The sequence below is a fragment of the Stegastes partitus genome, unplaced genomic scaffold, assembly GCF_000690725.1.
Source record: "Stegastes partitus isolate 25-593 unplaced genomic scaffold, Stegastes_partitus-1.0.2 Scaffold0, whole genome shotgun sequence".
Taxonomy (NCBI): Eukaryota; Metazoa; Chordata; class Actinopteri; family Pomacentridae; genus Stegastes; species Stegastes partitus.
In genome coordinates, this window is record NW_007577731.1 from 3280871 (window position 1) to 3295136 (window position 14266).

Here is a 14266-nt window from a genome sequence, read left to right on the forward strand (position 1 = left end):
AAACCTTGATGTCCGACAGGTTTTTAAGAAAAACCGAACCCACAAAAAACAGCCTTAACATAGCGACAGCCTTGGATTCTGACTCCGACATGACATTTTATGTCACCAATCAGGATAACGGCGTATTATCTGACTGAACAATCCCACAGATTGGCTACGTTCACACTGCAGGACTTGATGCTCAATTCGGATTTCTTTGTGAGTTCCTTCACATTTCCAGTTAAATGCGACTTGTATGTGATCTGCTGTGTGAACTTCATACGACCCAAAAGTGTCCCGCATGCGCAGAAGAGGACACGACGACGTCACACGCAGTGAGCGTGCTCAGTGTTTATGGAAGTAAACATGGATGGTAACGGTGAAGCGTATCTGCCACCGATGGTGGAAACAGAAGTGTGAGCGCTAACTAAACTAGCATCAGCAGCCAAGTACTGCCTGTGCGTTACGGCCACTTCCACCCCATCAGGGCGCTCCCCCGGGGTGGAAGTGTCTCCCGACCGTGCCGAATATTCTGATATTCATCATTAATTGGGCCTGAATATCCAGAGACCAGAAAGTGCTATTGGGACCAGCTCTACTAGTTATTATAACAACTGTGAACAATAAATATTAACAACTAATGAGCCTTCCAGCATCAAGCCCTCCTTGTATCTCGACCTCCGTCTTGACAATCCTACAGCCTTGCTATCCGACATAAAAGAAGGTTTTACATTTAGCGTCGGGTTGTCGAGTCACGACTGTAATTGCAATGGACGTGTAGCTGAAGCATGGGAATGAAGGTATTTCCAGATAACTCCATTCAGTTCAGTCTCTCATAATTTAAACATGGAGGCTTGAACAAAAGAATCATTTGACAGTACAGAGGTTGGTGATTATGCGATTACAAGTCTGTGAAATTTGCACTCGATGTTGGATTCTTCAGTGGCGACATCGATAAGATCACTGATTTAGGTTTCTGTTGGAGAGAGAGGAACAATGAAACACCCCAGAGACAAGCAGACAAAGCCCTATCCAATAACAGAGAGGGAACACGAGAGGCAACCTGTAAGATTTCACTGGTTTGTCTCAGTGGGGGTTTGATTGGAATTGGAAAATAGCCGCTCATAGTGTTAAACGCACACTCTGTGTAGCTGTGTGTTGTGTTTGTGTGCACGTGTGTTTGTTTGGAGCGTGCAGGCATTTTGTGTGTGGTTTTTTTTTTGCACGTCATTTGCAATCGTGACAGCTTCAGTGGAGGAACGAGAGCAAAGAAAATAATAACTGAATGTTGTTCATTGAGCCGCGAATAACCGGCCCGAGGACATGGACGGGACTGGAGTGGACTCGGAGAGGCAGAAATGAGACGAAAACAAAAGAGGCCAAGTGGTTCGGACGGGAGGGAGGATGGAATAAAGCGTGACACGGGCTGAGGGGAGGAGAAGAAGATGCTCGAGTAAACAAGAACTGTGCGCTTGTGTCGTTTGTGTCTGTGAAAGATTTGCTCGGCGGCGGCAACGGCGGCGGTGCTGGAGCTGCAGTGGGTCGAGTCGCACCACAACTTGGGAAAGACCAGGAGGTTGTGTCACACGCACACACACACCCACACACACACACACACACACACACACACACACACACAGAGAGACACACACAAGCATGCGCACACATTGTTCTTTTATTCTATTTTCCCTCCATCCAGATGTCCACTCAGCAAGCATCCAGATGGCCTGGATAGCCTCCCCATAGTGAAGAGGTGCTTTTGATGCACGCAGATACACACACACACACACACACACACACACACACACACACACACAAAGCAGCATGGCCATGTTTTTCTCTCTCTCAGAGGGGAGATTAACTCTCCTCATTAGGGCTCCCCCGCCTCCCGCTCTCATCTCCCCCCCCCCGGCCTGCCTCGCCGTCATTGGCTGCTTCTATCAGGACCACCGCTGACTGGATCGCAGCGGCTACAGGACACGGGAGCGGGGAGGAGGAGGTGGGATGGGTTGATGTTGCCACGGTAATAGAGGAGGCGACCACTCGCCAAATCATCGAGCTGCTGGGGCTGAAATGGAAAAAAAAAAAAAAAAAACAAGTGAAGGGGGGGTGATGTGCGGAAAGCAGGTTAGAGGGGAGAGGAAGAGAGGAGGGGGAAACAATAACAACAACAGCAAGGGATTAGGCATCGACCGAGCAATCAGGAAGTCCATTTAGGACAAAGCGGTGATAAAAAAAAATCCTCCCCAGACCTCAGTCGTCATCATCAGAGCAGAGCTGCCAGTCCGATTGGACGGCCGCTGGAGATCTATGGGTGGGAGAGAAAAATGGAAGCACACAAAGGAGGAACGAAATAAAACAGGTGGGAGAGAAGAAAAAGGAGGAACGATGGCTGTGATATTTCACTCCTGTCGATGAGCGAGACGAGGTGAGCTGGCCGGAGTGATGCCTGGGGCGTAGAGAGAGAGAGAGAGAGAGGGAGGGAGAGAGAGAGAGGAGCATCGCTGGATATGAAGAGCATGCGTCAGCACTAAGGCTGGAGAGTCAGAGAGAGAGAGAGAGCGACGGTGGCAGCAGAGATGAGAGAGGCAGAGCGGGAGAGAGGCTAGAGGTTGATGGGACAACACAAATAAAGCCCTGCCGGATTTGTCACCTTCTGTGCCACACCTCGGCTGCATCCTCCTCCTCCTCCTCCTCGGCTGCAGCAGCTCTGAGGACCAACAGAAGGTCTATTGAACAGTGAATTACTCTGGATCGATCACACCCCGGATGCTTCTTGAAGACTGAAGCCTCCAACACCCTGAGAGGACAAACTGTGCTTCCGTACAGGTGGATTTTCTTTCTGGGTATTTCCTCCTTGAAGAGGGACAGTTCCCGCCTGCACACAACAATGCAAGAACTGAGACTACATTCGTTCTGCACCGAGAATCGACGTCCGCAGCTTGCCAGAGGAATTCATTTCTGAGAACCTGTTTCCATTAGCACCTGTGTTTTGACAATGTGGAACTCTTTGTCCGGCCGTTCGCAGCGAGTGCTGACTCAACCCGAATGACGAAGACAGCGAAGGTGGACGCCAGAGAGCACCAGCGTAGTCAGCTGAATTATCAGACATATTGTGGCGAGCTGTGTGAGATAATGCAGCACTGTTCTGTGGAGAATACAGCACTCATCTCCCTCATGACAGCGTGGACCCTGGAGCGAGCTCACTGACCGACTGACTGACTGACTGACTGACTGACTGACTGACTGACTGAGTGCGTGGGTTGCTTTGGGACTGGAGCAGCGAGGACTCTGAGGACACGTAGCCCCGGGGCAGGTACTGGCCGGGTGTTGCAGCTCCGCAATGGGGGAGACGGCAGAATACCAGAGACTGCAGGAGACGTCAGAATGTGACTACCAACGCCTGCCCAGCGATGACGAAGAGGTAGATCTCTTTCCCTCCCCGATCAGCCCAATAAGACAAACAGATAAACAGGGGGCAGCGATTTCAGCAGGTTTTATGAATCCTGTCAGAGGAAATTAAACGGCGCGAGATGATCTACGGCTTTGTTGTTGTGGTTTCTGAGGTAGGCGTAGTTCTCACTGTGCGCAAATTAATTTAGTAATAATCCTCGTCCTCGTAAACATCCATCTGCTGTGGCAGCGGCTCGGGCGAGTGTTTAGTAGATTTTGTGCACTTTTATTGCGTCGTTGTCATTTTAGTTAATCTGAGCAGCTGTTTTCTGCTCTTCTATTCCTCATTTAGCATGTCGTCTGCAAATAAATAGTAATGTAATCAACTACCAGCACCTTACCAAGTGGAAGGCAAGGAAATCATGAGTTATTTTCAGTGTTTAATTCAGTTAAAATCCCCCAGGATAAGTCTGTTGTACAGCAGACACTGTGACGTGTCGGAGCAGGAGAGGACAGGTGCGAATATTAAAGTTAACGATGGCCAAATTTCATTTAGCTGCTTTAGTGCATGTTGGCTCATCGTCACGCTGCCATAGCTCACCGGGACGCTCAACTACAACACGGCCATTGTTGTTAGTAACACCTGTGCTTTTCCTACGATGACAAGTCAGATGTCTGCTGAAAAAAAAAAAACGGCCCGTTGGATCGTGTAAACATAATTCCGTACCGTAGATCTCCCTGAGTGCCCATTCATCTGTCACACAGCGCTCGCTCTTTTACACTCGTATGTCACCAGCACCCTCCTCGGCCACCACATGCCCATGAACGCCGCACACTGCACTTCTCACCCACACACAAGGCCGGTCCCTGTGTGTGTGTGTGTGCTGAGTTATTGAATAGAGAACCATGAGGTCATTGATGAAGTGCTGCAGAACGAGCTTGGTGACAGGCAAAGTATGACATTTTATAGCCTCCCACCTCTTCCGCAAAACCCCCACACCAAGCACTGTGATGCACTGACAGGGCCGAGCTGTTCTTTTGATTTGGACGAGGCCGGCCATTTCGCTGCCACTATCTGTGGACTCCAGTTCACCAGTTATACCATCAGGTGAATATAAAGCCTCTCTGTTGCTTTTTTTTCTTTTCTTTTTTCCATTTGCTTGTTGCTAGTATTGGAAGAATGTGTGCAAAATCACTGAAAATAGAGCCCCGTAAATGTATGTAATATGACATATGCGCTTAGCGGCCACTTTATTAGGAACACCTATGAACTTTAATGTAATCAAACGCAACAACTCTGCAATATATTCTGTTTTTATGAATCTACTACAGTTTTGGCGTTTCTTGACATCAATAAGGGGATGATTCTGCTCGTTTAACTTTATTATTGAAGCCATAGTAGGTGGTGGCGATGCATTGGACTGCACTTATGAGGAGGCCTTTATAACTGCAGTAATAAATAGAAAGCACAGTCATCAACAAAAAACATAGAAGCTTCTTAACAATAAAGTTTATGGCAATGCATTAGCAGATAAAGTGACCAGTGAGCGTATATGATCAACTGCGGATACAGTGTGTGACTGTATTAGTGTGTTTGTAGTGTCAGGAAATTGCAAGTAGCTTTGGCTGCAAACCAAGTTTTACATTTGTGCAATTACAGTAAATGCTTATTTGAGGTAATTTACTATAGAGACGATATCCTCATTATATAGTTTACTCACCAAAAAGCACCTCAAAGGGATCTGCATCAGGACTGTGCTCCTTTTTCATGCTTAAAAAGTTAAATATTGGCCAATATATAACTATCAGGTTGTTTAATCTACAAAATATTTATTGTTATTGCCCCCAAAAACCTCAAATATTGTTTTTAAAAAAACAAAAATGACTTGTGTAATATTAAATGTACAGTAATGATTGTTATAGATTTTTAATAGTGGCCTACACATGAACCACAAAGTGTCTGCTGCACCGTCAAAAACTCTTCTGAAGTCTGTACTTCTGTATTTTATGGCTTTCTTAAGCTTTAATTCTTTTCTTTTCATAAAGTTGTGCTAACATCGGACTACTAGCGCTGCTACTTCCAGCCCTCCGTGACCCTTTAGAGCATAAGTGAGCATAAGATAAAGATTGATGGACGATCCGTGCAACAGTTTAAATGTGGTGAATGTTCTCCGTGTGCGAGTTCAGCGGAGTTAAAGTCTGCGGACGCTGCAGCTGTCCTGGTCGCTGGGGGCTGAATCAGATCGGTCTCATGTCTACAGCTGCAGCTTTGTGCTGAATACAGCGGTTTTCAAGTCTCGACACACACACACACACACACACACACAACCTGACGAGCTGCACATCGTCTACACCAGCGAGAAACAGAGGATAGAGGGTCAGAGAAGGGTGACGAGAACAGAGGAAATTAGAAAACAAACTCAGTCATGTGATGACAAACTCCCTTCAAACACCATTTTATCCTTAAAACACATCCAGTCCAGATTCTTCTGTGGAGCATGTGAGGATTAGTGGGTTTCTGCTGCAGTTTGGTGAATTGCTGTGTTTTAGATGTGGGAATAATATCTAAGTTAATGTCCGTGTAGTTCACGCCGTGTCGCTCGTTGACCGTCTGTCGTGATATTTGACATTTTTCACCCTCCTTTCCCCTCTTATCCAGCATTAAGGGATCAAAGAAGGGATTGCTGAGGCCGGGTGTGTTTTCAGGGCGACGTCAGGGGAGTGTTGTTGTTTAGTGGGGGGTTGTTTTGGTGCTCCGGCATTATGCATATTAGGGCCAAGCTACCAAAACAGCTTTTGTTGACAAGAGGCGACACATATGCTCCAGCGCTGGCCTGGAAGCAGCCCGCTTGCATCCGGAGCGACTTCGTTCCCACAGTCGACTCCTCTCCACGCCCACAACGCCATCATGCCTCTCTTCTCCCCGACGCTGTGAATGATGAGGTGCCGTGGACGGTGGAGGGATTTAAGGAGAACCTAAAAGCCAGACTTTGGCAGATGGTTACTATCTGTGAGATCAGCGATGACGCATCTCTGTCTGTCTGTGCACGCAGGCCTCCGTCACTGGCGTCGTCATTTTGTTTGCACAGTTGTAAGACGGGCTATTAATCCTCGCTCTCGTACTCCTTCAGTTTTCTTGGCAGCCTGCACCAAACCGCAGGTTGATGTTTTGTCACCAAAAGGTTGCAACTTATTTTAGAAGTACACTGGCGGCCACTAAGCTGAGTTAATTCCCAACGCCGTACGTCAGTGTGAATCCAGCCGATGTAAGTGCGTGCCTCTGCATGCCGGCGTCTGTGTACAGTGAGCATCATATTACAGAATCAGGCCTAATGTGTGTGTGTGTGTGTGTGTGTGTGTGTGCTGCAGACCTCACACAGCGCTTTGTTCCTCATAATCTTATTAGCCGGCAAGCCACTAATTTGATGTCAATTCATGATAATACAATCTACGCTGTCGGACATTTAACTTGGGCTTTACAGCGTTAGCGTCCTTTATGTTTGTTGTGCAGCCAGTGAGTCACAATACTTTGTGTGTGTGTGTGTGCACGAGAGGGGAGATGAAAAGAAAGAGAGCAGGAGATGAAGGCCAGATAGAAGCAGCTGGTCCGGCCTGCAGTCGCTGCCTCGCCGTGAATGTCCGAGTACATCAGGCACAAGAGAGTTTTAACTGTGTGTGTGTCAATGTAAATGAGAAACAAACATTTATGAATTGGAAAGGACCTGAGATGCTAGTCAGAAACGGAGTCACGTGCATGCATCCTGACTTTGAGTCTGATCTGGTTTGAACACAGTTTGGTTCTGCTGCATTCACAGCTCTGCTGGCGTCTTTATTTAATCAGAATCGAGAGTGAAAAAGCCAAAACATAACAGTGCTGTTTATGATTTGTATCATCAGACTTTCTCTTTATAGCAGCATGTAATTAAATAATACGCTTTCTTATTTTTGATCTAATGACCAACTGCTGTTGTTGATGCAAAATGTGAAGCAGAATAAGTGACGAGCTTCCCTGAAAGTGAATGAATCCTCATGATGATTACCCAAGACAGGAAGTGAGGATCAGATCTGCTCATAACTAACGATAAAAAGTCAGGATGACAAGAAACTATGTGGTTCGAGGTTTCAACAGTGCTGACCGTGCTCATAACTTAATAAATAACGGGTAAAAAAAAAAAAGCACAGCTCAGTAAGAGACATGCTCGTGGGCCTTCAGTAAGCGTTAATTTCACTGCAAACTTTAAATACTAGCTTTAGTTTTGCTCTCATTATTAATACACTTACCTAAACACATCACTACCAAATGCATTTCATCGTTGAACTGACTGGTGAAATCCATGAATGGTTTTAAAAGTAAAAAATCCAAAGCAGAAGCTCACTAACTGAGATTTGGTGCCACCTGCTGGCGCTCTAACAGAGCTGCATGTTGACTTGCTGTCCATTAATCGTATTGCTGTAATCTCCTTAGTCAGGAGGCAGCTGACGGCACTGTGACACATTCCTTCCACCAATTTATAACTACCGAGCATTAGCTAAACTCACACATCTGACGTTTTGCGCTCGCTTTACAGTAAACGCTGAGCTGACACACACTCAGCCTCGTAATTCACCCAACATGCTTCACTGCTGTCACCGCGTCTCCTCCTTTTATTCCCGCCGTTTGTTCGTTGACCACGTTGTGTTTGAGGTGATTTAAAGGTGTTGGCTTATCAGGCTTCGTTAGCGTCAGCTTGCAGATGAGCCTTGACTCAGCAGACGTGCACACGCTCACGTGCATCGCTCAGAGTTTCCCTCCTGGATGTTCTCTTTAAGCCACCGTTGGGTTTCTTTCAGAGAATCTCGGCAGGCTTTCAGTTTGATTGAATTCTGCTGCGTGTTTGAGAAAACTGTTCCAAACTGCTTGTTTAACTGTTGATTTTGAGGAATTTCATTTCATAGTCAAGTTAGTTACATAACTGTTCCTGAGCAAACATCATTTTCCTGTTTGCCACAAATGAGGCTGATTTTACTGTGACGGTTCTGTTTTAAAGCACATTAGCCAACAAGAGTTTTCAGCTGAGATCTTTGGGGAATTACAGCATCTCACCAACTTTAACACCCTTCCATCAAATGTTGAAGACTAGGCTGTTTAATTCACATGGTACTGCTGGCATTGTTTAACATAATAGAATAAAATAACTATACAGAGGCAAAGAAAACTTAAGAATGTAGAGGTGGAAGCATTATTAAGCGCTGAGGTAATGGTGTAGAATTGTGTAAAAATCTCCTTGTTTGTGTCAAAAAAAAACTTGTGTCAACTTCACAAATTTGGCTTTAACGCTGGAGCGTCTTGGTGAACTTGGGTTTAGAGGATGACTCTGAACTTCGTCTCTTTGCACGTCATTTTACGCCTCATTTCCAGCAGCCGTCCATCCTCGTTAGAAGTGGTGACTCTTGACGTCATGCTTTCTCGTTTGGGCAGCGAACAGTCTGAAGTAACTCAGTATTAAAACATCAGCATCATACTGTGGATATTTTCTGTTTGGATTTTTCTCATACATTTTCCTGGAGTTGCACATCAATGTTGGCTTTTGGGAATGTATATCTAGTTTTGTGGAAATTATGTAGATTTGTTTGCTTACAAATAACATTACCTAATTGGATACTGTTTTTTGAAATTACTTACAAGCCTCATTGATTGACGTCTAGTTCCCATTTAGCAATATAATCCTATTACTACTATATTTGTTCAGTATGTGCTCGGCCATTTTGGATTCTGGGCTCCTTTTTTTCTTTTAGAGGTGGATTTTCACTAGAACCTGACTGATATATTGGTTGGACGATTTTGTTGAAGGATATTTGCCTTTCATAAATCTGTTAGAATTGGCCTTAGACTATATCAAAGTCATAGACTGTATAAAAGATGGACGGAGCGACCTTGACGTCACCCGTTGTTTTCTGCACTGAGAAAATGAAGCCAGGGTTTTGCTACTTCCTGGTTGGCATCTTGGATTTTTGGAACCGGTGACGCAAAAATCGTCGGTGGGGGGAGGAGCCATTGGAGCAGCGATTGGTCAGACGGATTGAGAGGCAGGTCCTCTCTGCCCGTCCACATTTACCGCCTTCTGCTCGCTTCATCTGTATGGTCGCTGCCAACTGTCAATCAAGCCAGCCACGCCCCTTGCCCCGCAAAATTTTGACGATTTTTGAAAAATTCAGTATTGATTTATTTTCAGATTGGCCACCTGATCTCTGGACTTAACCATGAAAACTAATTTTAAAAAACTCCTGAGCTGGAGGTCTGATCTGTGATCATTTCTTTTCCAATTCATGTCTATGGGAGCCGGGGCTTTTTGGAGCCAGCAGCTAGCGGATGTAGTGATATTGCAGGTTTTTGACACTTCCGGGTTGGCTTCATTTTTCAGGGCCGGTTGCTACGTCCATCTTTTATACAGTCTATGATCAAAATGGAGAAATCCTGTATTTAGGGTTTGGTGTGGTGACTCCAGCCGTTGCCATCCTGGCGGTAATTGATTCTTCCTGCCTTCCAAAAACGAGCAAAGAGACAGAGCTGAGGCCGACCGTGTACTGACTTATGACAGCATCACTCAGAGTGACCACACCTTTAATTATGAACACATTTGGGCCTTATATAATTTAAACAGGGGAGATTCTTTAACTATATAACTGTCATGACTACAGAGACCGTAACAGTTCTTTTGTAAACATGTTTATTTCTGCTGTAAAGTTGGACTTTTTAACTTGGGGGTCTATGAGGATTGACTCACTTTTGGAGCCAGCCCCAAGTGGTCAATGAAGGAACTGCAGGTTATTGCATTGGCTTCTTTTGTGTTACTCGGAGGTTGCTGCTTGGTTGTGATATAAGGCAGTGGTCCCCAACCACCGGGCCACGGACCGGTTTCCTGCACTTGACTTTGTCAGTTTTCCTGCCGACGCAGCGGTCATGGGTTCGAATCCCGCTCGTGGCCCTTTGCTGCAATTCCTTCCCCCATTCTTCCCCCCACTTTCCTGTCCCTCTCTCTCTTGACTGTCCGATACAATTTTTAATAAAAGGGCCAAAAAACCAACTTAAGAGAAAAAAAAGCGCTGTCTGCAGCACATGTAGCAGAGTACACCTGACAGCTGCTGCATGGATCTACTCAAACATCAGTATGGGAAGTTTTGACTCAGCTCCAAACAACTAAATCACTTCGGCTGATATTTAGTAAAGGTTTTCAAAGACATTAGGTTGAACAGGTTAACTAATCTTCAATGACATTTGAATAAAGTGTTCCTTTTAGACACAGAGCCAGATTATATGGAATGTCTGCCAACAAATCCTCGACCACAATGCACACCCAAACTTCTGCTGTGCAGCTTTACTTCAAAATGACTCAAATAACTAAATAGACTTGTTGTGAACGGAGGCTGTTAGAAACGAACTCGTAAACACAGCCATGGTCCACAGCGCCGCCTGCTCTTCAGAACTGTCCTGGGTTTGATTAAAGTCAGACTCTTTATGACAGCTCCTCCCCGTTGGTTGTTTCTTCTTTCTTGCTCTCCGTGACTCCGTCGTCTGCTCACCTCCCTTCCTTCCTCTAGTAAACACCAAACTTCCTAATTAAAAGCAGAGGAGAGCAGCAGTGAATGAAGGAGAGCGAGGGAGACGGGGAGGGCGCAGCGAAAAAAAAAAAAAACAACCGCTAAGACAAATTGTGGATGGATTGACAGATTAACTTACAAAGAACAACAAAATTAAATGAGAGTGCAAAAAGCTGTGAAATTGAAAAGGCAAAAAGCCTAATAGAGTCTGCCAACAGAGCGAGAGTGACGGGGCTTTGCTGCTACCGCCGGTCTGAAAAGCAGCTGGTAGGAGTTTGTTTATAGTCAGCAGAGTGACGGGGAGATAACATTTTTGGAGGATTAGAGGCAGAAAATAAAAGGCAGCACCAAATAAAGAAGAAAATGCAAGTTTGGCCAGACCCTCGGGAGTGAAGTGAAGGAGGGAGAGATGGGAGGAGAGTGAAAGAGAAGAGATTCATGAAGGAGTGACGGGGTGACGGCAGGAGTTTTATGCTACAGTGGTGAAAGTCAGAAAAGACGTCACTGAGAAGGAGTCGACTGCAGTTTGGAGGCCTGGGAAGTTTTTATTTTTAGCTGCAACTACCAGCATTCGTCACCCACTGACAGACAAATGCTACCTTGAAATGAGTATCACAAACTGAAAATACTTGTGTAGCTTGAGCAATGTTCATCAGCTAATCATAAACTAACCGATCAGTCAGCTCAGTGTAGTGGTGTGGTTTAGTTGGCTTTTGGGATTGTTAAACAGACGCTCTTCCATATTGTCACTGGTAGAAGCATCTCAGTTGCACTAAATGTCAGTGTTTTTATTCCCACGAACCGTTTGACTCACTGACGTCGCTACTTGCATCCGTTTTGGACATTATCAGCCCATTAAACGTCCATTATCACCGCGGATCTTTCCCATACGTATGGGCCACGAGGGACCTGTTCCACCTTCAGTGAGCCATTATCGCCTTATTTAATGGTGGCGAATCCACAATTCTGCACTTAGAAAGTCAGCAGACTTTTGTTCAGTCCGCTTTAAAGTCGTAGTTTCTGGTCTCATCTTGGAACATTACTAGAATTTTATTTTTTGACAGTGAGACTTTTTCTTTCACTCGTGAGTAATGAATCAATTTAGGCGCCAAAACTGTTTGGTTAGGTTGAGAAAAGGATCATGATTTAGGTTAAAATACATCCCATGGCTGTTCACCACATGCACAGCAATTTACTGCTAGAAATCGTCCACATTATTTGGGTTACTATTTGTTTATCAGTGATCAGGAAGGATAATAACGAACCTTCTCTCCTACTAGAAGGTGATGCAGGTCCCTACTGGCTCATTTGTTTGGGAATGTCATTTAATGGACTAACAAGGTACAAACTGAGTAACTTGTGATATTAATCAAAAGAATAAAGGAGAAATGAACGGAAGTTAACTGACACATGATTAATACTTCATAATACTGATAATACACACACTGGCACCACATTGTCTCCTGATTTTTGCCTTTTTAGAGCCATTCTTCCTCAGTTATGCAGATATCGTGATGCATCATGTATGATTGTCTTCAATAGTATCCCAGTGTTGCTGTATCGTTATGTGATTTACACCTCTAGCTGTCAGTGGTTTTAGCTCCTGACAAACCAAAGCATGAAAGAAATTATTTTTTGTCACTGTTTTGCACCAAAATCCCCTGAACTTGTTGGTCAGTTTGTCTCCTGACTATAAACTGCATCACTGGGACGTCAACGATCTCTCAAACTAGTCATGTCAAACAAAACAACTCCAGAAGTGAAATTTTGTCATACATGGCGAATGTGACGATAAACAGGTTGAGAAATGAGGTTTTTGTGTATGTGTGTGTGTGTGTATGTGTGTGTGTGTGTATGTGTGTATGTGTGTGTGTGTGTATGTGTGTGTGTGTGTGTGTGTGTGCGCGCGTGTGTGTGTTTGAGGGGGTTGCATCACAGGAAACAAGCTCCCCATCCTGCAGTTGAATGTGACCCTTTGGCCCCGGATCAAATGCTCCTCCGGGGCTGAATACCATGAAGCCTCTGTCCTCTGCACCACGCACTGCTCTGCACTGCACGGACCAGCTCGCTGCTCGCATGAGGGGGAAACGAGGGGGAGACAGACAGACAGACAGACAGACAGATAGGGTGAGGAGTAGAGCTGCAGGACAAGGTAGGAAAATGGGGATACACTGGAGACGAAGGGAGGAAACACAAAAAGGAAACGGTAAGGATGGCGTCGGAGGAAATGGAGAAGGACAACATGCGCTACCTGTGAACAAACAAGCTGCTGTTGTTGTTCTGAAACCAGCCCAACACATGCTGCTGCATCCTAAGAATGTAAAAACCAGAGATACTCACTCCGGCTGTCATGCTCGCCCGACTGCCAAGCGATTGAATCGGAGAGAAGTCGCTCCTATTTTTAGTCCCATGCTCGATAGAGGGATGGAAAAGCAAACAGACAGTAGCTGCACGCGCAAAGCTGAGACAGAGGACGAAAGAGAGAGAGAGGAAGTCTATGTGAGAGAGAGAGAGAGAGGGGCAGTGAAAGGAAGGGAGGAAGGAGGAGTGACTTATTTGTGAAGTTCTGCAAGTTTGGATCACTGGCTCATAGCTGTCTGAGGAGGACACATGGCTGGACTGGGCAGAGGGCAGAGCTGGGAGGCTTTCTCTGCTACAAACAGCAGCTTCTAATCACTCAACAGTCGTTTTTTTTTTGTTTTTATTGTCTCCCATATTACAAAACAGCTCTCTTTTGCACACTTGAGTGCCACATGAATGCCTCTTTGACTTTTTGAGGGGGTTGAAGCTGTACAAGGGGCTTACAGGAGGATTGCCCCGCCATGGAATGTAGTAGATTTGCGTGCAGGGTTGCAGGAAGTTTTTCTTCCCCCTCTCGGGTTCGGAGCTTTGGGTCTGGATCCAGAAAGTGTGTGCGCGTCTTAGAATTCCCTCAGAGACTTGGAACGTCAAACTGGGAGTACTGCGGTAATGGTTTAAAGGACACGCAGCCCCCGCCGCCGCCGCCGCCACCACCACCAGCCGTTTAAACGCACATTATTTGCACCTACGCTCATCCAGAAGAAGGAATTCAGGATGCGACGCTTTGACAAGCTGAAAAAGACATTCCCCTTCCTGGCACACTTTCACGTCTATCGAGTAAGTCCGGCTCGCTGGATCGTCTGCTCTCATTAGTCATCTGAGGGATTTAATTCTTTCGGTAATGTGACACGAAACGTTGCAGCTTGGGTCAAAATCATGTGGTTTGATCAGATGTTTGAAGAGTCATGAACATGGTATGGTGGAGGTCAGCGGACTCTCCAGCTGGACCGAGGCT

At 45.6% G+C, this 14266-nt stretch overlaps 1 protein-coding gene across 5 annotated transcripts in view; it reads left to right on the forward strand.

Annotated features, from left to right (window-relative positions):
- The window catches only part of tnk2b (tyrosine kinase, non-receptor, 2b), a 67760-nt gene that overhangs the window by 24860 nt on the left and 28634 nt on the right, over window positions 1-14266 (forward strand). For 2 of the 5 annotated variants that reach the window (XM_008295359.1, XM_008294976.1), the window contains exon 1: window positions 1969-3403. The exons of 1 other annotated variant lie outside the window; for it this stretch is intronic. In XM_008295359.1, coding sequence (XP_008293581.1) covers window positions 3323-3403 — 81 coding nt within the window. In that variant the 5' untranslated portion in view covers window positions 1969-3322. Of the gene's footprint in view, window positions 1-1968; window positions 3404-9733; window positions 9739-13454; window positions 14089-14266 lie in introns of those variants that run through there. 2 more of the 5 variants (XM_008295286.1, XM_008295050.1) reach the window with 2 other exon arrangements.